We start from the raw sequence: 23,837 nt of genomic DNA on the forward strand, positions 1-23,837 counted from the left end.
AGTTATGTTCCTCTGAAAGCTTCTAATACCAAATTTTGTTTCAATCAGATAAGCAAAACTACTAGTTGTTTTGGTTGTTGTTTAGTTGTTAAGTTGTGTCCAATTCTTTTGCGATTTCATGGACTGTAGCCAGGCTCCTCTCTCCATGGGATTTCCCAGGCAAGAATACTGGAGTGGGTTGCCATGTCCTTCTAAAACTACTAGTGAAGTCGCTCAGTCGTGTCCGACTCTTTGCAACCCCATGGACTGTAACCGACCAGGCTTCTCCATCCATGGGATTTTCCAGGCAAGAATACTGGAGTGGGTTGCTATTTCCTTCTCCAGGGGATATATAAAAAGAGATTCATTATAAAGACATGACCTCAAGCAATTTGGGGAGCTGGTTAAGCAGTCCATGTTAGGCTGTTGGTTATATTTCTAATCCTGGTACCCAAAGTTAACCCGGCAGCAATTGAGAAGGAAAGAGAAACTAGAATCTGCAAGGATGAACTAGAATCACAAAGACAGGTGGAAACTCGAGTCAGAGTCTTGCTGACTCTAACCTTGATGGCATGACCTTTAGGAAAAGCTGGCAGCTTCTACCATGGAGCTAATTCACACCTGGCCCACGAGCCAGACAAGCTGGCTTGTGGAGGAGATCCACAAGCAACTGAAGAATCTGTGGGCCTGACTGCTGCCCAACAACTGTGAGGTGAGCCAGCAGATAAACAACACACACAAACTGGAATAGCACCACTCTGTACCAAGCCTTCCAAGTGCAAAAAGAATTTGGCGGCTGCTGCTTCACCTTTTACCTTCAAATCTCAAGCACAATGCCACTCATGGCCAAGCTGACCCATAACTCTGCAGAGAAGGCAATTCTGGAAAACATAAGAACAGGTTAGCTAAACTGATATAAAACAAATCCCCCAACAGATTAACATGGTTGCTAGTTGAGGAGTAACAAGATGAAGTAAGCCACTGAAGAGTTTAAACAGGGGAGTAAAATAGAATAGCAGTTGAGAAAGATGCCTGCTAGGGGATTTCCCTGGCAGTTCAGTGGTTACACTCCCAATACAGGGGGCATGAGTTCAATCCCTGGTCTGTGGGAATTAAGATCCTGCATACCACACTGCAGAGCCAGAACCAAATCTAAAAATCTTTACCAGTAATAGACTGACTATAGTACATTTTCATGGTTTATAACTGCACATTTTGAGCGGCATGCTCAACACTTATTATTTTTTTTTAACTTTAATTGGAGGCTAATTACTTTACAATATTGTGGTGATTTTTGCCATACATTCACATGAATCAGCCATGGGTGTGCATGTGTTTCCCATCCTGAACCTCCCTTCCACCTCCCTCCCCATCCCATCCCTCAGGGTCATCCCAGTGCACCAGCCCTGAGCACCCTGTATCATGCATCGAACCTGGACTGAAGATCTATTTCACATATGATAATATACATGTTTCAATGCTATTCTCTCAAATCATCCCACCCTTGCCTTCTCCCATAGAGTCCAAAAGTCTGTTCTTTACATCTGTGTCTCTTTTGCTGTCTTGCATATAGGGTCATCGTAATCATTTTTCTAAATTCCGTATGTATGCATTAATATACTGAACTGGTGTTTTTCTGACTTACTCTACTCTGTATAATTGGCTCGTTTCATCCACCTCCCAACTGATTCGAATGCATTCTTTTTAATAGCTGAGTAATATTCCATTGTGTATATGTACCACAGCTTTCTTATCCATTCGTCTGCTGATGGACATCTAGGTTGCTTCCATGTCCTGGCTATTGTAAACAGCCAACACGCTTTATTTATATTGGCTCAGACGGTAAAGCGTCTGTCTACAATGTGAGAGACCCGGGTTCGATCCCTGGGTCGGGAAGATCCCCTGGAGAAGGAAATGGCAATCCACTCCAGTACTATTGCCTGGAAAATCCCATGGACAGAGGCGCCTGGTAGGCTACAGTCCATGGGGTCACAAAGAGTCAGACACGACTGAGCGACTTCACTTTCACTATGTGAGGCAGAAACGTCACATATACTATAATCCATATATAGGCCTCACACTCAGAAGACAGATCTTACTTGCCTACCAGTGAAGCAACAGGTGTGAATGAGGTGAGAAAAGGGATGGGATCAGAGCTCTGGGGAACACCGACATTTAAGTAGCGTGGGTGTGGAGTCAGTCGTGTCCAACTTTTTGCAACCCCATAGACTGTAGCCCACCAGATATTTTGTCTGTGGGATTTTCCAGGCAAGAATACTGGGTTGGTCCAAGTGGGTTGCCATTTCCTACTCCAGGGGATCTTCCTGAATTAGGGATTGAACCTGAGTCTCCTGTGTCTCCTGCATTGGAAGGCAGATTCTTTACCACTGCGCCACCTATAAAGCCTTAAGAAGTAGGCAAAAGGTTAATAACTGTGTCTAATAAGCACAGGGAAATGAATCATATAATTCTCTTTGAACCTGAGAATGTTATTTCCATAGATACCACAATGATTCAAGTTTAAACATGTTTTGGCTTGAATTTTATGCATCTTTGATAGTTACAGTACTATTGCATTAGAAAATGATGCAGACATCTGCCTCATTTTGCTGATTAGGATGAGAACAATGAACTTACTGACACTATAGACTCTGTGTACTCTGTAGTTATTAACAAGAAGTGTCATAAATAAAGCAGAAGGAAAATGAAGCAAAGGTTTAGTTTAGACAACCTAAGATAGCCGATGCCTTGACAACTGTTATGGAATGTAGTTTAAATCTGCTGCTCCCTATCTTGCTTTGGTTATGAACATTTGCTGACTTCCCTGAATTCACTGAATCAGCTCTTTCTCATGCTATCTTTCCAGGCCCTCCCCCATTTCTGCAGGGCCCTAGGATCTCATCCTTGGGGAAGATGTACACCTGTCTCATCTGCCTAAACACAGCTAATTCATCCACTGAATGGTAAATTCCTAGAAGCAGGGATTATAATCCATTTACTTTCCTTTTTATCAGAATACTAAGTACAATACTGAGAACAATAATGAATAGATGTTTGCTAAGTAGAAGTGCTTATTGTTTTTAATCTCAAGATCTTGCCAAATCTTCCCACTTTCCCTTTTAATATTTTAAAATTCAAACTTTAGGGTGGCATAGTAACATCATAAACTCAGATTTATACTTATCCTAAAGGGCTCTTAATTTTTTTTCCCCCCCAGTTCTGGAGTGAGCTGTATGATCCAAGCCAAAAAATAATAAGATAGAGGGTGTTTGCTTTCAATTGTTTTAGAAAAATACAAGTGATGAAATTCAGTGTTTGTTTCCTATCAATACTCTATTGATATACAACTTTTTGCTTATAGGTATTCTCTACTCTATAAGGGTTACAAAAAAATGAAGCCACATACAAGAAAAATAAGAAGTCTTCTGAAAAGTACCTACAAAAATGAATTTTCAATATGTAGCATATTATACTACAGAAATTTCAGTCAGAATTCTCACAGCCTTCAAATTTTTAAGACGTTGATTTCCAAATCAATTACCATAAATAGTCAACTCAAAAATACCTCTGTTGATGTCCTTTAGAACCTAGGACCGGAGAAGGCAATGGCATCCCACTCCAGTACTCTTGCCTGGAAAATCCCATGGATGGAGGAGCCTGGTAGGCTGCAGTCCATGGGGTCGCTAAGAGTCGGACACGACTGAGAGACTTTACTTTCACTTTTCACTTTCATGCATTGGAGAAGGAAATGGCAACCTGCTCCAGTGTTCTTGCCTGGAGAATCCCAGGGACGGTGGAGCCTGATGGGCTGCCGTCCATAGGGTCGCACAGAGTCGAACACAACTGAAGCGACTTAGCAGCAGAACCTAGGACATGATTTTCTGACTTTTACAATTTTTATTTTCTAGTTAGCAGCAGAAAACAATCTATATTATGCCAAATCGACCTGAAAATTAGGAGTTATATAATGGCTACAGAAAAACTTTCACTATCCATATTAGACATGACACTCTATTCATCACTTAATTCTCTCCAAACAGGGCAAGGTAATTAAAGCTTTCATAAACTCCTTTTTAGAATGGGCAAAAATCACATCAGAGGCGAATGAATGGCCACGTCGTTATTTAAATTTGGTTCAGCTGGGAGGCCGCGTGTGGGAGTGTACCAGACAAGCACAGGAACACATGCAGGTTAGCACAGGTTAGCACGCTGCCTGGGGCTCAGTGAAATTTTTAAAAATAATTGGTTCACCACTGTGCACCTCACTCTTACACAGAAACCTGACTAATTTACCACAAACATAAATGTCTAATATTGAAATATTTGTGTATTCATTTTTATACTTCTTGAAAGTATTTCTGGGAATACAAAGGTAAATTCCAAAAAAACAATCCCTTTTCCCTCAAATGGCAGTACTGTGGGAGTGGAAAGATTTAGTCCATTTGTGCTACTGCTAATCTGGGATGACACTGCAGAAAACACAAGAAACAAAGAAGATAATAAATGTGAAGTATACCTGAGGCCTCAAGCTCCTCTGTAAGCCTGGGGTTCTAAAAACTAATTCCACCTTGTTGAAGTCATAACTGCTATGCCTCAGATTTATTCTGACTCCAGGCCTGGGAAAGAAATGTGCTTAGTCACTCAGTTGTGTTTGACTCATTGCAACCCCATGGACTGTATAGCCTGCCAGGCACTTCTGGGAAAGAAAACCAAAGGAAAAAAAAGTACCCACTGAGATAAAATCAAGAATGCAAGGTGAAAAACAAAAAGTGCATTAAAATGCATGTAATATGATCTGTGGTAATGATTTCCTCTTCTTTATGTTTTCTGTAGTGGAGAAATACTCTGACTGGAAGGTCGTCTAGTATTTGGAGAAGGGAAAGATGCAACAATATTGAAAATGTATCTGCATTCTAGACATTAACTCTTTGTTCTGTGTATTATATGCACTCTTCTCTACTGGCTCAGGGTAATTATTTTTAAAGTTGCCATCTGCACCTACTATGAGGCTCTTCAAGTGCCACCAACAGACAGACATGTTCCAGTCAACACTTTAGAAACAGGCAAGGAAAGAACCCAACTACTCTACTTCACTACAGTAAACATTCCAGCAGTTGGCTATAATATCTTCCATGAAATCAGGAAATTTTAAGACCTCTGGCATAGAAATGTCATCCTTCATGTTGATTACAGAATGAAGATACTTCTCATCAGGCTACCAGAAAGATCCCCCTCTCCCAAAACATGCTCAGCATTAAAAATAGATGAACTGAAGTATTAACTCAGAAACGGGCTCTTCTCAAAACCAAAAAGATTCCAGAATTTTGTGATAATCTTACTCTGAAAGTACTAATGTACTTATTGCTTGAAAAAAAGCAATGAAAAATATTAAAAGTAGCTATACATAAGAGCTCAAAAATTATGCTTAAATTAAAATGTAAAATCATTGATGGAGAAAAGTACGCAGGAAGCCCATTTGCCCACATTAACTTGGACAAACAGCGGAGGTCATGGAGGGAAGATCCTATAAACAGATACAAACCTGAATTTGCACAATACTTCTGGGGCAAAGGCTCGGTGCTTAGTATCATAATGTTTAAAATTGAGAAGGCTATTTTTATCAGCTGCTATAATCTCTGATGCCTCCCTGACTATTGGGTATGCTCTGACTACTTTTTTATTAGGCCATCACACAGTTATATAGCAGCAGCTGTTCAGTAACAGCTATTTAATTGCGTTTTTCTGATATCCTGGATATAGACTATCAGAGTACCCTTTTACAAATTGACTCCATAGTGTTAAACCTCAGAAACCGAGTGAGTATATGAATCTAGGTTAATCTTAAGATTGACTATATTGGGACCTCCCCTTGTGGTCCAGTAGGTAAGACTCTGCACTTCCACTGCAGGGGTGGGGGGGCATGAGTTCAATCCCTGATGGAGAATCCCACATTCCACACAGTGGGGTCAAAAAAGGGGGGAGACTGATTATATTATTTTCTATATAAGCATGTATCATGAAATCCAGACTGTAAATCATAAGGAATGATTAAATATTAACTTAGCAAAAAAGTCTGTCCAAGACTTACTGTTAGACATCAGTCTCCTCCACTGGTTTTAGCATGATTCAGCTTGCTTTATTATAAAGTTTTCTGATTACAGGAGTTGTATGAACTGAGAGGTATACTTATAAATTTTTGCTGTAAACTCTAGTCTGTTCCTAATAAGATACAATTTAAGAATGGAGAAAAGCTACAGAAACCCCTCAAGTACTTAATCTCTATGTAACCAACCACCTTATCTTTTTATGAGTTATAAAACAGGATTCTTCCTGCCTTTTTTTTTTTCTTTTCCCAAACATCCTCTGGTAATCAAACTACTGAGAAATGGAACTGCCCAGGGAGGGAGAAAAAAATTCAACAAACTGATTCATATAGAGTTGCTGTCTCTGTATAAACAAACCAAAACACTGAAACCCATTTTTAAAGTCTCTTTTTCAAATAAAAGCTCATAAATGATGTTAACTGTTTTAAGATCAGAAGGTCTCTAACCTGAGTTGCAAGGCTATTGCTCTTATCAGAAGTTTCAAGGGTCACAAATTAGAAATGAGGGAATTTAAAGAATCATCTTAGAAAAAAATCTGTGCCACTTACAGGATCAAATCATTATAAATGACAAATCCGTGCCACTTACAGGATCAAATCATTATAAATGACAAAGGCGATGTCTGGATTTTTTTTAAGTCTTACTGAAATGTGCCAAGTTTTAGAGTAAGGCAGCGAGGTTTATGCTCAAAGAGGAAAATGATGCTCAAACATACAAAGGCTGCAGGGTTTGCAAACTCAAAGCCTTTGGGGCTGGAAGGAAATGAGAAGGCACAGACTGCATTCCATTAAAAATGGATAGCTACCATTCAGTGTAAGTCAAATGCACTATCATGAAGGGGTGTGAGCCTGGTGTTCAAAATGTTCTGACTTTTCAATCAGATCAATATGCAGAAACTTTCTGCAGAAAGTTTTTATTTAATGTTTTATTATAAAAATGTTATGGAAAAAAATTCTGGTTAGGAAGAAGAATCAAAATATCTATAACCCATACGTGGGCAGGCAGTTTATAACATGTGGACCAATCTTCCAAGTCCCAGTGTGGGTCTAATCTCATACTACTTGGTATAAATTAACTTTTAATGCTTAGCATTCCCTAGGAGAGTCAGCATTAGAAACATCAGCCACTCCAGGATATAGACTTTGGCCTAGAAATGGTGTCTGGAGTATTAATGGGAAAAGGGGGAAGACAAAGACATGGTGGGACTATACACACATTAGAAAGAAAACTAATGCCTCCATTATCTTCTGTTGGGCTTTGTAAAGTTCAGTGTTAGAATTCTTTTTATACCTAAAATGCTAGAATGGGCTGAGTTCCAATGTAGCATGGAAAACTGATTATTGGTTAAAGTATGATTTCTGGATATTGTTACTAGGTAGTAAGCTCTTTGGAAAATACCATCATATCTCTGAAAAAAAACTCAAGAAAAACAACAACAGAGAAAAATAATAACCACAGAGCACACCGACAACCAGGATGAAACAAGACTGCCAAAGAAAAGAAACGTCTTCTTTTGGAAATGATGTGCTAGTACCAGCAGTTACCAAGGGTTGGTTGATTAAATCCAAGTCAAGTTTAACTGGCCACAGTCAAGTATCACTTTAAAAATCGGTCTATTTGACCAGTTCATTCTGAAAAAGAGCAGTGCTCTTTTTCCTTTGTTACATGTGATTTAGACAAAATAAATATGGTTTATCTGAACAAATTTGTTTAAAAAATACAAAATATCATTTTTATATAAAACTCTACCCAAACCAGTAAGTTCAGGTTTACATAAACATACACACATATATTTAATTCCAGAAGTCCAGGCACAAGCCCATAGGGGTGTGTGGCCACCATAGGCTAATCATTTAACTCTGGCAGTTGTAGGACTGTTGTGAGGTGGTGGGTCTCTGACCTACACTTAACAGCTGTCAGCTTTAACACCCTTCCCATGAGGAAATTTTTAACTTTTGTTCAAAATGTTTGAACAAAACTCACGACTGAACTAACAGAGAAATGTTAACAGGACACTTGGCACAAAAGGACTAAGAGAAAGTGGGTCTTCTATAGTCCCTGAGGCTGTCCGTCATCTAGACACAAGTGAGTCAGCGTCCACGGTGTTCAGAAGGTAGAGTTCAGGTTGAACCGTCAATCCCAGATGGTACTGAGGACAAAAAAGATGGAAAAGAGTTAGACTGATTTATAAGTATTTAAAATTGGCATTCAAGTATCTATAATCAGCATATAAAAGTAGCTCTTATTTCAGTTCTGCTATACTGATTCTCTTTCAGAAAATAAATGGCTTATAAATATATGAATGGTTTACGACATATATAAAATAACTGACAGGAGCTGAAATAGTTAAGGATTTGTTAAATGCCAAATACAAAATTTGCACTTTTAACTATTCTTGTGACATACTCTACTTTGGCATGGGTGTTTCTGATCAGGATATTAAGAGCAAATGTACTGTGAGCTTTTATACCTTAATACTAAGTGTGTTAGAACTCAAATTTCAGGGAGTTCCCTGGCAGTCCAGTGATTAGGACTCTGTGCTTTCCCTGCAGAGGGTTCAGGTTCAATCCCAGGTCAGGGAACTAAGATCCTATTAGCTGCACAGAACGGGCCAAAAAAAAGAAAAGAAATCAAATTTCAAATAGTCTAAATTCTAAGCCCTATTGTCTGGGCCCTAATTATCCTTTGGCACCTGAGCAGAAAAAGCCTTTCATTAAACAAAAGAAAGAAACATAAAACGGCATGTGCTAAGAGAAAAGGATCCCAGATGTTTATCAGACTTTATAAGAATTACTTTAGCTGCCTTTAAAACACATTGCCAGGAACTTCCCTGGTGGTCCAGTGGTTAAGAATCCAACTTGCCAGGCAGAAGAAGGTTTGACCCCTGATCAGGGAACTATGATTGCACATTCCTGGAGGCAACTAAGCAAGCTCTGGCTCTGGAGCCCACAAGCAGAAACTAGAGAGAAGCTTGCACATGGCAATGAAAGATCCTGCGAGAGGCAACCAAGACCCAGTGTGGACAAAAAATAAATATGAAAACAAAGCAAAAAAATATATTGCCAGACTCACTCCAGGAGGCCTAATCCAGATGATGTGTATCAGCATTTGTGAAGTTGTAGCTTACTCTTTTCCTCTCCTTTGCATTCACCCTGGGACAATCACTGAGCCTCCTTTTAGCCCTACTGGTATCACCAGGGGTTTTAAGAACATTGTTGCCCCTTGGTACCAACAGCCTCTTTTGGGCCATTCAATTGTCTCATCTGTATAGAGACTGAACCTTCTGTTGTAAGAATCAAATGAGATCATGTGAGTGCTCAGAATGCACACTATAAATTCACAGAAGTATTTCTAGTAGAATAGAGTGCAAAAGGCACTGGGGCTGGGATCAAGCTCCAACTCTGCCATTTCCTATGACCTTGAGCAAATTATGTTTCCTTCTTGAGCCTTATCCTACTCCTTTGTAAAACAGGAATAAATGCTGCACTTTAAAATGCCAAGGACATTAATAAACTATCTCATTTTGTGTGTGTGTGGGTGGGTGTGATGTCGTGTCCGACTCTGTGATCCCATGGACTGTATAGCCCACTAGGCTCTCCTGTCCATGGAATTTTCCAGGCAATAATACTGGAAGGGGTTGCGGTTTCCTAATCCAGGGAATTTTCATGACCCAGGGATCGCACCACGTCTCTTGACTCTCCTGCACTGGCAGACCGATTCTTGACCACTGTGCCACCTGGGAAACCTATCTCATTTTAGTCTTCAGCAATTTTTTTAGACATTAAAAATGCCCATCAGAGGTTTATGATGACTGTGTGACGATGAGACAAAATGGGGCCCATGATAAAACTATTCTCAACTAGAAGGCTAGGAACTACTGAGTCACACTGGCCTTAGGGCAGAAGCACAGCACTTCAGGTTTCAGCCTTTATACTCACTTCAGGGTTTTATGACTCAGGTTTTAGTAACCAAGAGCAATTGTCAGATTCACTGACAATCCACTGCAGCCTTTTCTTAAGTGAACTACGGTGGTGGGGTGGGCATGTAGTAAGCAAGGGCTGCATTTTTAGCCCCAAGACCTCCAGGTTGTATCACTTCATGGCTTAGTAGAGAAAACTCCTTCATTGGAAAAGTTTGTTGTATTGCTCAGGGACACTGAGAAATGGAGCTAAATAGCAGAGGAACTGGCTAAACCTTTCAAGGGAAGAGAGGTACGCAAATGAATAAACTATCGGTTCTTACTTACTGCTGGCCCTGTCCATTTTCCACACCCACCAGAAAAAGTATTCAGGTACTTTTGAAAATTTAGCACAGACCAGGCATGCTGCGATTCATGGGGTCACAGAGTCGGACAGGACTGAGCGACTGAACTGAACTGAATTGCAACAAAATTAGTCTATGAATTGGCAACTTTTGACCTAAAACATATTCTAGCACTCATCAGAGTATTAAGAGGAGTATCTTTGATATGGTACTGTTTTGGTGCTGCTAAACACCAAAGCTTGGTGTCTAAAGTGTACTATTAAGTGTATACTACGTATTGTATCGGATGATTAGTAAAAATAACATGGGTTCTGGAACTAAGCTAGTCAGGCACAAATGCCAAATGCCTACGATTAGTGATGTGTTATTTTAGTTTCTGGCCCTTCAGTCGCCTTATATATATATATATCCTTTTGCAGTAAGAATTACATGAGGTCATGTGCGTGCTGAGGGCTTCCCAGGTGGCTCAGAGGTAACGAATCTGCCTGTCGATGCAGGAGGCCCAAGAGATGCAGGTCCAATTCCTGGGTTGGGAAGATCTCCTGGAGTAGGAGTACCCACTTGCATATTCTTGCCTGTAAAATCTCATGGACGTAGGAGCCTGGCGGGATACAGTTTATGGGGTTGAAAAGAGTCAGACGCAACTAAACCTGCACGCACACACACACACATACACACAGTGTGCTTAGACCCCAACTACCATAATAATGTGTTATTTTTAATGTTCCAAAGCTAAGGTGTCAAAAGGTGACACATCTGGACTCACTGGTCCTGTCCAAGGAAGGAACACAAAGCACTGCAGAGGGCAGAGCTAAAGGAAGTCTCAAACCAGGATCTTCAAATTGTGATGCATCCTATGTTAGCTATGAAATTACACCCAAATAAAGAGTTGCCTAGTGTCTTAGTGGTTAGAATTCTAAGCTTTTATGCCATGAGTCCAATTCCTGCCATGGGTTCAATCCCTGGGCAGGAGCTAAGATCCCCAAAGGCATATGGTAGAGCGAAAAAAAGATTAAAACAAAACAAAACAAAACCAGGGTAAGAAGGATGAGTTAAATGAGAAGAACAACATGGAAAAGAAAATTCTCAGATGATGTCTATGGTGTTTATTCACAGGATTTAGTTCCTGTAAGACAGACAGGGAAGGCTTGCAACAGAGAAAGGGAAAATGAAGTTCTAGTGACACTCTTGGAACAAATTAAGGGTTGACTTAGTTTTTCATGCCATGTGTTTGGTGACAAGCCTAGCAGTTTACTGTGTCTGAGTTTTGTATTTCTATCCGGTCTTTGTATTTATATGCTTTCATTTCTAAGTTAAACAATTTTCCTTTCACCTTCCAAATATGCACACTTTTTATTGGCAGCATATACAGAATATAAACGCCTACCTCAATGGTGAAACAAGACTACAGACAGAAAAATGTTCAGCTTAGAGCAGAAAAAGGCAGAAGGACAGTTTTTTTCTCAATTTTAAATATTTTAATGATGTAAACTTTAGCAATGGCAAAACTAATTAAATCAGTGATAGAAATTAGTGCTTGGTGTCTATAATTCATCAAGTCTTCTGGGAACTAAACCTATATTGAGCCTTGAACAAACTGAATTTGAACCTCAAGAGTCTCCTCATATACATTTTTTTTCAAAGGTAAATATGACAGAAATACATGATCCCAGGCAGGATGAATCTAAGAACATGAAATCACACGTTCGGAGGAACACTGGACATGAAAGGCTGAGTATACACATGAAGAGCTGACTATAAATTACACGCCGAATTTTTATTTAATGCCTCCATGAAACACCCCTAACACCTAGATGTCCAGGGAGGTCAGCTGTATTCCTCTATCCCTTCTACAGAGAAAAATCATGAACAGCGTGAATCTAGTATGTCAATCCAGGTGGTAGTTGATGTTTCAGTATTTCAAAGTTGTTGAGATCCCACTCATAGAGTATTTTCAAGGTTTAAAAAAAAATATCCAGGAAACCAAATTGGAAAAAGGAAAAAAAAAAACTTTTTAATTACAAACCAAGTTTACATATTGTTAAATGGTCCCTAAAAGCTCATTGTAACCACTCCTAAAACCACTAGCAGGACCTCACAGGAGCCAAACTGCAGTTCTTGTCCATTGCTGATAATTCCCAGTATGCTATAGCAGCGGTTATTTCATGCCATGTTTATAAAGAACAAGGACCAATTTACACAAAGTACAATTGTATATCCTTAAACATTTCACAGAAACAGAGTGCACATGCTGGCACTGGAAGATGTCAGCTCTAAACACCGTGTACTGTACCCGAAGTAGTGGCTGAAGAGAAAGCACACTTTCTATCTGAAAGCATGAGGTGGAATACAGCATGGGAGTGTTGTTAACACTGTAAAATACTACACACGTAGTGACATAAACTGACATTTAACTGGGAAGAAATTTTCGTCATTCCAAGACATATATATAACTTTGAAAAGAAAACTAGCAGCTTTTACCTGGGCTTCTAAATATTTGTGAATCTGAGGCTGACTGCACCCAGCCAGACTCCAAGCAAAGGTAAATGATGTTAGTGTACCATCTTTTACAAAGAATTTCGTCAACATGGCCCTCACCTACTGAGGCCAGACGAGAGCTTAAGAGGTCAGTGCCCGATGTCTCCAGAGTGCCCTTGTGAACAGCTTAGGGAATGATGGTAGGGGAGAGGGAGGAACGGTTGGGGAATTTGTCTCTCATGATTCTGTGCTATGTCACTGGAGGGGCTGAGGTAAAGGTTTGGTCAGTGGAACACACAAGTTTACCCTTAAAGCCATGTAAAAGACAGTCCATTCAGTCTGTGCTTTTGACTGTGTACAAAGTACTGGAAACAATGCCTTTAGGGGCTCAGGTGATCAGAGAACATCAATCAATAGGCACTCCAGAAGGAAGACACCAGAAATGCAGTCCTTCAATTGCATTCCCATTACTGTTCTCACCAAGTCAGTGGCTATAAAAGACCTGATTGTTTATCTCCACCGGGCAATGTGACTTGGTTTGACATAATCACATGGTGTCAGGCTCCACATGTAAAAATGTCAGAAGTGGCTGAAGAGCAGCAGCTCCATGCTGAAGGGACCCATTTCCTCTGACTCCAGAGCTCCACCATCTGGTCTCAAAGTTTTTCCCTCTGAGGGAATGGCTGAAGAGAGGTAGCCCAGTGCAACCCTGCAGAGAGAACTTGGCAACCAGTGACACCAAAGGACTCGCTGAGAGGGAGCGAGCTTTCCAACGCTTACATCCAGAGCTCCTGAGATTGCCTTGCAAGTCGTCTTGGGCATGCTTCAGAAAAACATGATGATTCTGGTAGAAGGTGTTTTTTAGGAATAAAACAGATGGCTCCTCTTCTTTCAAGTTTTTTCACCTCACCCCAAAGTATCTTGAGAACATCAGTTCATAAATGCTACCATCTTTTTCTATCACTACCCTCCTGGAGGAAGGGGAAGGTTTCTCCACTCTAAGTGCTCAAGAAGAAACACCATTGAGAGAGCTCTGTACTAACATGAGAGTTATTAACATTGGGACTCCCAAGAACATTTCAGTAAGCTCTCAATCTCTGAGGGAAATCATCAGAGTGATTTTTGGAAGAGATTAGTATTAGTCACCATGACCACAAGTGAGTTTTACCATCTGTCCATTTATCATCTTCTTTAATGCTTTCTTACCCCTCTTAATTTTCAATGAAATTAAAGTGAAAATAAGTTAAAAGAATCCTGAACCTGATGGAGGTAGACTATCTCATAATTTTATCTTTAATATGACTCAAACCACCCTAACTGAGATTTTATTTTTTATAGTTAATTCAAAAGGTATGCATAAGGAAAGTATTTCTCAGACTTTTCAATCCATTATCTTTTTATAAATAAAACTTGCATACCTATTCTGTAATTTGTATTATGTTTTTTTAACATATAGTCAGTCTTGTTAAGAATCATGCATTGAGAACTATCTCACATAAAGATAAAACAACTGACTCTGGGACAGTGAAAGAATTCAGTGCTGTTTGAGAGCAGGTATCAAGCTGTCAAAGATCCTAAATCCAGTTACCAGGTTAGGAGTTCAGGAGGAAAAATAATGCTATCTTTCAAACAAATATGCAACAATGTCTTTCCCAACAAAGGGCTGAGTCCTAAATGCAGTCTGTGCAACAGCACATACCTTTGGCTATGTTCACACAGTAAACCATAGAAACACACTGGCTCTGATGGCTACCTGTGAACAGTGTTTACTTAGTATAGCCACTGGTGGCTTCTTCGGTCAGCAGGACTTTAGAGATGCTTACCGTGTGCCCACAGTCCAGGAAGGACATGCCCAGTGCAATCAAACATTGCCAACCCTAAAAGAGAAAATATAGTCATCATTCGCTGACCCCTCTGGAGAGCCCACTTACCCCCCTCACCGCCCACACTGCACTGCTCAGATGCAAACCTCTTTGCTGTACTAACTGCAGTCCTCAGCTCCCTCTGTTCCTACTGCTTTGTGTTTGTGGTGTGTTTGTGGCAGAATTCCTTGAAGACCACTACCCATTTCAGTCCTACTCCACTCCTCACAATGCAGGGCAATGACTGACTGGCTAATACAACTGCAACAGTCTCCTGAACTAAACAGTAGGAATTCACCTAGAACCAGTCCTCAGGCTTGAAAATGGGTCTTCAACATTTTCTACAGCCTCAGGGTGACTAAGAACGACTCGGCACTGTCATAACTGATCTGCATGAAGGATCCTCTTAAGTTCTACAGCACTCTTTTTTTTTGGGGGGGGGGCGGGGGGGTTGCAGAGCTCAGTTCCCTTACCAGGGACTGAATCTGGGAGTTTGAAGTGAAAGCCAGAAATACTAACCACTACACCACCAAGAGTCACCCTACAGCGAATTGTTAAAACAATTTCTGTCAAGGCCATACTGAGTTACTTGGGTTTCCTGGGAGTAAGTCCTTGTATTGTAGGGTCAGTATAATCTTAGTGTGCCCATGGTTTACTGAGGAAAAAAGCAGAGCTATATCTATCTAAGACATAATTTCTCGATATTCATTAAAATGATGTTCCCAGTCAAGTATCTGGCAGACCCTGACACGGGGGCTAGGTAAGTATTGTCAGATGAGCAGGGGGTTTCTATCATCCAGTCTTCCCATTCTCTGTAGCAGACATGGTATAAATTCAGCTGTCCCCAGTCCTCAGCCCCTGTGATTTTGAGAAACCTGTCTAGAATAATGAGGGAGATGTGTTGTTGGCATAGCTGCTTTTCACTGATATAAGTAATGTTACAGAAGAAGGTGAAAATAGAGAAAAGAATATATCCATAATCCCACCATCCAAAGGCAACTACTATTACCATTTTACATAACTTACTCTAGACTCTTGACCATTTTTTTATTATCTAGGTGTTTATAATTCTGCATTCCTTTTCTTATTATTTATTTATTTTGCATTCCTTTTCGATATAGCTTGTTTTATAACCATCATTCTTTAGTAATTCTAGAATAATTCAATGAGAGATTAAAACTATTTACTTGAGTCGTCACTGGACAGCTATTAAGCAGTAGAGCTGGGCAGGGCTGTGAACCCACATGTGCTCCCCCCAAAGATCTGAAATCACAAGACACAGCTCCATTCTCCAACCCCATCTCATACCACTCTACTTTCTACACGGCTGATCTTTGAGTTCTTCAAACATACTACACTCTCTTGTTAGGAATTATTAGGAATGGAAACCAGACAGAGTGACAGATTTTGAAAAATGATGGCTCTTAAGAACAGAGGGAAAATTTATGATTAAAAATATTCTTTAGTCACAGCTGGTTTAACAATTTCATACAAATCGTGTCAGTAACCTGAAGACAGGTAACCATATGCTCTTTTGGGTCCTTTCTCTTCTGAGTGTTAGATGCACCTCACCACCCCTGCCTCCTCCCAGCTGGACTTACCAAGTAAAAGACAAAGCTCAGATAAGCTACGCTGACCACTGCAGCCACCACGTACAATACCACGTGCCCTAGATCCTGCACATAAACCACGACAAAGTACATGTTGATGGAACAGATGATAAGGACCAAGATACCGCCTGCAATCCTCCAGCCTCTGTCAAAAGAATCAGCACAGTTATTGGTAGAACAATCCAACCTGTCCACAAACAGAAAAAAACACTGTGTCTTTTGGGGTCACAGGACAGGAGTAAGTGGCATTTAAAAACAAACAAAAAGTGCTTATGTCCCAGATTAGGTTAAATGAGCCAAAGTTACACAATGATAGGGAGAAAGAGGAAGAAGAGGAAAAAAAACACTATCAAATAATCCCTGTTATTTAAGCCCCTAAAAATGCAACAAGCCTTACAAGTGAAAAAGTCATGAGTCTCTAGAGACGCAACAAGTCATTTAAATACCCCAGGTACTTTAGAGATGTATATAAAAGGTATTAGCTTATGCCTCCCTCATTAAGATCATTTAACATGGATTTAAGATACTTTAACCTTCAGTGGCTGAAGTTGAAGAGTTAAAGCCCTAAAAGCTAAAAAATTTCCCACCAGAAACAAAAAATGTGCTTGCCCTCCATTGTTAAATTCATGGTCTCCATTTTCTTTGATATTTTTTACACTGAAGTATAGCTGATTCACAATGTTGTGTTTATTTATTTTTAATTTTTGGCCACACCCTGTGGCATGTAGGACCTTAGTTCCCTGACCTGGGATGGAAATCGCACCTCCTGCGCTGGAAGGCAGAGTCTCAACCACTGGACCACCAGGAAGTCCCCAACAGTCTCTATTTTCTAAGTCAGAGATTGAGAGGGCAGCTCTAGAACCATGTCTTAAAGCACATAGTCCCCCTATGACTTAATTTCTGACTGGTCAGTTTGATGAAGATACCCTTCCCCCACACATCTTGGGGAACTAACAGAAGTACACTCACAATCCATTGGCAAATTCGCTCATCACAGGCCGCAAGCTCGTAAAAGTGAGGATGGGTATGAGAGCAAAGGGAAGCTGCAAAAGAAAAAAATAAGATCAGACAGGGCTACGGGGGTTCCTGTAATACCCTAGAGAGCAGCACAGTTAGCAAAAGGGAACCACAGACCCTGCCTCACCTACTCTGTGAGAAATGATTCTTGTGATCGCAACATGCTGGAGGGTTATGTGGAAATTTGTAGCATGAACCTAGCGTCAGTTATGCTCATAGTGTCTACAAAATTTCTATCTGCCTTGTCTTCTTAATCTCCATAATACCCAACAGTCTCATTTACATTATTTAATGTTCGCTTTGGTTAATGAATAATTTTGTGTTCTATATGTAATTACAGCTTATAATTCCCATTCAACAGGCTTAGAAAAAAACAAGCCACTTCTAAAAACCTTTTAGATTCCAGAGATTTCATATGCATTCACCATAGACCAAGACTGTGCCTCTTTCTTCCTCTGAATTTTCCCCACACCCACACTAGGCTTGGTACCTAAGAGCAATACAGAATGCCTCCTGACTCAATGGGATGTGAGTTTCCCCAGCTCCCTCCTCACCTGTAAACTCTGAAGAACATTCAGGAAGTCATTCATTCCTGTTAGATGCTCCACGTCTTGGAAGACGGCCACAAGCAGAGTGGGGATGATGGCAATAGAACGGGTAAGAATCACTCGGGCAAAGCGTGACCACTTTAGGTTCAGGAATCCCTGGAAGAAAACACAGAAGGAGGATGAGTGTCTGAAAGAGGAAACAGAAAAAGGTCTGAGGAGGTTTGGGAAGACCTTAGAGGCACAGAATTAAGAAGGGACAAAAGGGCAACATCCCCTTCCTCTCGTCTATCCCAGTCACAGCAGCACGTACCTCCATGACAAACTGGCCGGAATAGGTTCCTGTCATGGTGGAGCTCTGCCCCGCAGCCAGGATCCCCACCGCCCAGATGTAGAGAGCGGCAGGCCCGAAGTAACACCCCAGCACAACACCCTGGAGAGGCAAGGGAGAGAGATCACCTGAGACAACACCCCAAACATATCCTTGGTGTCACTTCTCCCCATTCCTGGCTACGTACCCACCTCTACCAAGCGCTGTGCTGGCACTGTCCCAGAAGCTAGACTCAGGTCCTGACCTCGTATTAGAGGCTTTCAACCTAAATTCTGTTGGATAGGCCCCCATTCCTCCTCAGCCTAGTCCCTTCTCTTCTCTAGGCTCCTAAAGCTTTTATCCTCAACTCATATGTTACGTATCAAAAAGAAAAATGACTATAACACACTTCCCAAATTATATTCCTAAACACACTATTCTGGAAGATGGTAATAGGAATGGAGAGAAACCTCCAATAAATTTCAGAAATGTTAAATACTATGTATTGTGTACCACTGGAGGTTCACAATGTAATCAGCATAAAAGGGACAGAGAGGCCCCAGTAAAGACCACTTTACTGGAACTTCCCTGGCAGTCCAGTAGTTAAGACTCTGTGATCCCATGCAAGGGGCAGAAATTTCACCCCTGGTCCGGGAACTGAGATCCCACATGCCACACAGCACAATCTAAATAAATAAATAGTCTTCAGCCACACACACAAAAAAGACCACTTTACCAGGGATACTTCTTTAGTCTCCCCAATTAACACATAGAAAACAATATGCTATCAACATAAGTTTGGGAATTGCTGATACAATTAAATCATCTTGTCAGCTGATCTCCTATTCCCTTCCACGTAATCCAAAAGGCTTGTCTGGCATCTGGACCTCTGAAAAAAAGACACTCCACAGAAGATATGCTGAGCTCCGAAGTGAACCCACTGAAAAGACCAGACACTATGCTGAGAATCTTGATTCAGGAGCAGAGATCAGAAATCCGGACTCGTTTACCCCTTTGTAGATGTCCACAGCCAGTGTTGAGTTATCGTCTGGGAAAAGGTGAGTGTGGGGACTGCTGCTGTTTGTACAGACCGCAACCTGGAACCAAAGCAGTTTAGGATCAACTTTTGAGTCCAGAACTCAGAGAAGACCTCTCCAACAGCTCACACACAGACGGATCATCTAAGAAACGAGTCCTGCAGGTGAGACACTGGACACAGGCTGATGAAAGCAGAGGCTGGCGGCAGGTCCTTGAGCTCTGCCTCCCCACTTTTCCTACGCCCCCAGGTCACCAAAAGCTTCTCCTCGAGTCAGAGTGTGCATGGTAATACACGAATGCTGGGTCATTTTAAATGATAATAGGTGGTGAGGGCCCTTAAACAGACTTCAAATATGAGAGGACGCCCAGAACAGAGTGGCCTATTCAAAGCAGAGCCAGCAGTCAGAGGTCCTATGGGTGGGAATCAAAGGACTTATCAAAACTAGATTGGCAAAAAAAAAAAACACCTAGATTGGCAATCAGGAGTCAAGAGGACAGAGAATTCAGTGTGATAAAATAGCCTGTCTAGCCATAGCTTTATTTTCTGTTGGCTGACTCCTCCCGCCGGTAAGCACTAAATGGCAGGACTGGCAAGCAGCCAGTAGTTGGTAAACAGGAAGCAAAAGGGGATGAGAACAGCCAAACAGACATGAAGCCACCAACAACGGCACGAGGCAACCTTGGGCTAAGACACGCTTCCTTACCTGTTTAAAGCTACGAAGGAGGGTCTGGGCTTGGTCACAGCCCCAGATGTAAACCTGAGTAGTGCCATGACTTAGGGGCAGCACTGAGATCTATTTCCCCTGAGCTCGAAGTCACTGTCACGTTTTCCTGCCCCAATGCAGCCTCCTCTTTACCCTCACATCCACTACTACCCAGGACCCAGGCTTACTTACCACCTGCTCGTTGGTTTTCCCAAAAAATGCTTCAGCAAACACCGAGACAACAAAGACATTGATGATAAAGGAAACAAAGAGAGCAATGCAGGATTCAATGAAGAAGTACTTATTCGCTTCTCGAACTTCCTGCTTATTGGCTCGGTCTACCTGTCTGGACTAGAGAGAACAGCAACAGTCACTCTTTGATGAATTGGAACAAGTTTCCTTGTGATATTTCATAAGTCTGTAGTCAGGTGAAAGGCCTAAGGGGCAAACAACTGACCACATGAAATGTGAGACTCCACTTACATCCTGATTCACTGAGTGAGTAAGAAGTCATGACCCTTTGATGACATCATACATCCCAAAGAGGAAAAAGTGAACGAGTGACTGCTGAGCCTTCAGTTATGTGGCTGGAAGAACTGCTGACCTATGAGAACAATCTGATTTCAGACCTAATGGGGACACCACCTTAACTACAAAGGTCTCTGAAATCTTCCAACAAACGATTGTGATGGATTAACTGGTAAAAGACAGATTAGGCTCTTTCCTCCTGATCTCCATGAGGCCATTCAGGCATCTGAGACTTAAAGACAAGAGACACGGTGCCCCTTCAGATCTTTTAAGAAGGACTCTAGTCCCTTCTCTATGTCATCTTGGTCCCATCTCTGGTCACCTTGGTGATACAAGAGTGTGCAGTCCAACTGTGGAAAAACACATGCTCCTTCAGGGCTTCAACAGTTGTGAACTAAGTGTGTGTCCCTTGCAACGAAAGGAAAAGATGCCATGAAACTACACAGGCCACTGAGATAAGAAAGGTCTTGCTCACCTTAACTAAGGCAGAATGCAGGTACATGTTGTGTGGCATGATAACAGCGCCCACGATGCCCACAGCCTGCTCAGTCTGTGGGGTACGACAGCCTGAACAGGATGGCAAGAACATGCCTTTGAGGACCTGGGTCTGGCTGGGTTTCACTGTAACATACTACACACAAACAGAACAGCTATTAGTCTTTTCTGGAACATGAGACTAGGGAGTAACACAGTACTAGAAAACACTGCATCTTTACTCCTTAAACCCCTTCATCAACAACTACACAGGAAATGAGGAACACAGAACCACCCAAAAAAACCAAGCAGTACAGTTCAGAGAATTTAGGAATGGGGTATCCAGACACTTCACACTGTATTTTAGATACATGAAATCGATGTGTAGTGCTGCTGCTCAGTCATGTCCAACCCTTTGCAATCCCATGGACTGCAGCCTGCCAGGCTCCTCTGCCCATGGAATTTCACAGGCAAGAATACTGGAGAGGGGTGCCATTTCCTCTTCCAGGGGCTCTTCCCCACACAAAGACAGAATCCAAGTCTCCTGTGTCTCCTGCACTGGCAGGCCGATTCTTTAACACCAGCACCACCTGGGGAGCCTGGATGTGTTGAGAATCTAATTAATATTCTAAAGAAATAAAACAGCTGCTAAGGGCCTTATTGATACTATTGTCACAATAACTCCTGTGAGACACACCTTAGAATAGTTGATTCTTGATTATCCACACTAATCATGCTTCCATGTTCACCTATGTATAGAAAAATCACTAACACTTGCCACTAGCATCTGCTGAGACTCACTCAGAAACACTTTTTCCTGGTTCAGCATTTCTCTTGAAGCCTTAGACCAAGCTCTATCATCTACTCATAGAGTAGACACATTCTCAAAAGCTTAGCTAGGCCAATAAGCAGAAATCAGTTTATAATAACTGGACACAGACAGGAGCATTACTGAATATAATGGTAGGGTTAGGGTTACTTTTAACCCAATGGAATGTCCAGATTGGGGCACAAACTGGGAAACATGTACTGTATCCCCTATAGTTCACTAATTGTTACAATACAGAGAAAGTCCAAGCTGCAGCTACTGTCAACTAGGATGAGCAGAAACAAACCCCTCTAATGTTAACAGCCAAGAATAACGCTGTAACCCCTTTCCTGACCCTCTCCAATGCTGTTCTGTTGCTGAGAATAACTTGGGACCAGAAATTCTAGTACAGTTTTAAACTAGGAGTCCCTGCAGGTCTTCCTGGACACTAGTCTCTGCCACATCCTTATTCCTTTAAAATTGGCCAGTTCTGAATTCGGCTTTTTGTTAGCATGTACTGTCTTTCATAATAAAAGGACAAAAGCCTTGTTTTAAAAAGTTAATAATAATAAAGCTAATGAATAAGCCTGTAATACTTGCCTCATAGCCAAATGTGAGGGCCATAATAGTGATGAGAAAACCAAAAAATGCTTCCAGCTTCCTCAAGCCTAAAGGGGAAAAATACAGTAGTGAGTTCACAGAAGGCAGATTACCCCATAAGCCACATGATGGAAAGCAGTTCCTTTGAGAGACCCCTCCATTCCCACTGTCCTTACCATATTTGTCCAAAAAGAGAAATACAAATGTATCTGCAATGGTGATGAGAACTCCACCCCACAGAGGAATCCTAGGTCAGAGATTAAAAAGGGAGATTATAGGAAAGAAACAATGAGAAAGACCCATTTCCCAGTTTCCCAACAGCTCTCCAGATACATGACACCTGGAGGACTAAGGACTCGGGAAAAGGGAACAGCAGCAAGGAGGCCAGACCTTGTGCAGTTTAGGATCTCAGTACTAAGTAAAGTAATACATTCATTCGAATTTTGTCTACGATTTCAGATATTCAGGACACAAATCTAAAAAGTAAGGGTCTTATCTCTCAAGGGACTCACTTATCAAGTGGGATAAACTGAGATACAAATTAATTATAACACACACTGCCACACACTGGCTAACAACAGGTCTGCATAACCTGACATGAGAACATGGAAGACAGAGAGCCTACATCTGGCAGGAGAGAAGACGGTGGTTCCAGAAAGGTTCCACAGAAAAAAACAATACTTGAGGTGAATCTTGAAAACTGAAAATGACTTGGGATTTTCTTTTTATGCTTGCTTTGAAATCTGGCAAAACAATGATTATTTGTAGAGGAAAAACCCCTCACCTTCCTACAGACAGGAGATTGATGGCAATAGCTGAGCCAATAACTTCCTGCATGTCTGAGCCAATGATAGCCAGCTCCACCATCAGCCACAGGATGATTCGTGGAACCTAAACATCAAACAGCAGAAAGATACGGTTCTTAATTAATCATTTCTAAGAACTTCCTCCATAGTTTGGAATTCATATTTTGGCAGTGATCCAATATAGTCCTTTATTAAGCCTTAGGTCTAGAGATGAAGGACCAGAACTCAAGCTTTACTCGGTCCCTTGACAGAGAGGGCCAGGCTGCTCTTTGTGGTAGAGCCTGAGTCAAGGTTAGGGCAGCAGCTGAGAAGTCCTTCTGTTTTACTTGACACAAGAATGGAGTTTCCATTCATTATTTCCACTTAATTTTTTGCCTAAAAACAATCCTGAAAGTGTTAGGGGAAATGAGGATGCTAAGATGGTCAAAATACTGTTCAGGAGAGAATAAAATACTACAGAAGAAAATATCTATCCTGACCATAGCTGAAGAGACAAAACAAACATGAAAAGGTTGGAGTCATCCTTAATATAGTAATGCACAAGCAAGTAAAAAAAAAGACAAGATATGCAAAGGGACTCGGGGCAAAGTGTTGGAATTGGGTGTTCTATAATAAAATCTGGGAACTAATTTGGTCAAATAATCGAACAGAAAGAAATTTAGTAGTGCTAGCTCACTGAGGCCAGGAAAAAAAAAAAAAAAAACTAATAAA

At 41.2% G+C, this 23,837-nt stretch overlaps 1 protein-coding gene across 2 annotated transcripts in view; it reads right to left on the reverse strand.

Moving 5' to 3' along the window:
• Positions 1-3,853: 3,853 nt before the first annotated feature.
• Positions 3,854-23,837, reverse strand: part of SLC11A2 (solute carrier family 11 (proton-coupled divalent metal ion transporter), member 2) — a 34,996-nt gene continuing 15,012 nt past the window's right edge. For both annotated transcript variants that reach the window (XM_010857827.1, XM_010857826.1), the window contains exons 6-17: positions 23,105-23,211; positions 22,497-22,567; positions 22,321-22,388; positions 20,914-21,069; positions 20,103-20,261; positions 19,179-19,265; positions 18,172-18,291; positions 17,868-18,017; positions 17,266-17,339; positions 16,288-16,441; positions 14,648-14,701; positions 3,854-8,232 (exon numbers count right to left, since the gene is read on the reverse strand). In XM_010857827.1, coding sequence (XP_010856129.1) covers positions 8,155-8,232; positions 14,648-14,701; positions 16,288-16,441; positions 17,266-17,339; positions 17,868-18,017; positions 18,172-18,291; positions 19,179-19,265; positions 20,103-20,261; positions 20,914-21,069; positions 22,321-22,388; positions 22,497-22,567; positions 23,105-23,211 — 1,278 coding nt within the window. In that variant the 3' untranslated portion in view covers positions 3,854-8,154. The remainder of the gene's footprint in view (positions 8,233-14,647; positions 14,702-16,287; positions 16,442-17,265; positions 17,340-17,867; positions 18,018-18,171; positions 18,292-19,178; positions 19,266-20,102; positions 20,262-20,913; positions 21,070-22,320; positions 22,389-22,496; positions 22,568-23,104; positions 23,212-23,837) is intronic.

This window comes from Bison bison, unplaced genomic scaffold (genome assembly GCF_000754665.1).
Source record: "Bison bison bison isolate TAMUID 2011002044 unplaced genomic scaffold, Bison_UMD1.0 scf7180017864383, whole genome shotgun sequence".
Classification (NCBI taxonomy): Eukaryota; Metazoa; Chordata; class Mammalia; order Artiodactyla; family Bovidae; genus Bison; species Bison bison.